This window comes from Haliaeetus leucocephalus, unplaced genomic scaffold (genome assembly GCF_000737465.1).
Source record: "Haliaeetus leucocephalus isolate CR32 unplaced genomic scaffold, Haliaeetus_leucocephalus-4.0 Scaffold312, whole genome shotgun sequence".
Taxonomy (NCBI): domain Eukaryota; kingdom Metazoa; phylum Chordata; class Aves; order Accipitriformes; family Accipitridae; genus Haliaeetus; species Haliaeetus leucocephalus.
This window is the reverse complement of record NW_010972748.1, coordinates 54,499-55,231: the sequence shown is the minus strand read 5'-3', so window position 1 is coordinate 55,231 and position 733 is coordinate 54,499. Positions and strand designations below refer to the sequence as shown.

The 733-nt window shown below is 53.6% G+C and overlaps 1 protein-coding gene across 1 annotated transcript in view; it reads left to right on the top strand.

The window, feature by feature from the left end:
- Positions 1 to 147: 147 nt before the first annotated feature.
- LOC104834121 (olfactory receptor 14A16-like) overlaps positions 148 to 733 on the top strand; it is a gene marked incomplete at its 3' end in the record, with an annotated part of 897 nt that continues 311 nt past the window's right edge. The window contains exons 1-2 of the mRNA XM_010571236.1: positions 148 to 430; positions 470 to 729. Of these exons, the coding sequence (XP_010569538.1) occupies positions 148 to 430; positions 470 to 729 (543 nt within the window). The remainder of the gene's footprint in view (positions 431 to 469; positions 730 to 733) is intronic.

Here is a 733-nt window from a genome sequence, read left to right as displayed (position 1 = left end):
GGAGCAGCATGAAGTTCCTCTTGAGAAGGACAGAAACAATGTGGGCGGTTTCTCTGAGAAACAGAACAGGTTTTCCTCAGAGAAGCCTGCGCTGACTTCTCCATGTATTTTTCTCCTTGTACAGCACCCACATCCCAGAGGCAGCAAATGTCCAACAGCAGCTCCATCACCCAGTTCCTCCTCCTGGCATTCGCAGACACGCGGGAGCTGCAGCTCTTGCACTTCTGGCTCTTCCTGGGCATCTACCTGGCTGCCCTCCTGGGCAATGGCCTCATCATCATCGCTGTAGCCTGCGACCACCACCTCCACACCCCCATGTACTTCTTCCTCCTCAACCTCTCCCTCCTTGACCTGGGCTCCATCTCTACCACTGTCCCCAAATCCATGGCAAATTCTCTCTGGGACACCAGGGTCATCTCCTTCTCAGGATGTGCTGCACAGGTTTTTTTCTTTTTCTTTTTGATGTCAGCAGAATTTTATTTTCTCACCCTCATGGCCTATGACCGCTACGTTGCCATCTGCAAACCCCTGCACTACGGTACCCTCCTGGGCAGCAGAGCTTGTGCCAACATGGCAGCAGCTGCCTGGGGCAGTGGGTTCCTCTATGCCGTGCTGCACACTGCCAATACATTTTCACTGCCGCTCTGCCAAGGCAATGCTGTGAACCAGTTCTTCTGTGAACTTCCCCAGATCCTCAAGCTCTCCTGCTCAGACTCCTACCTCAGGGAAGTTG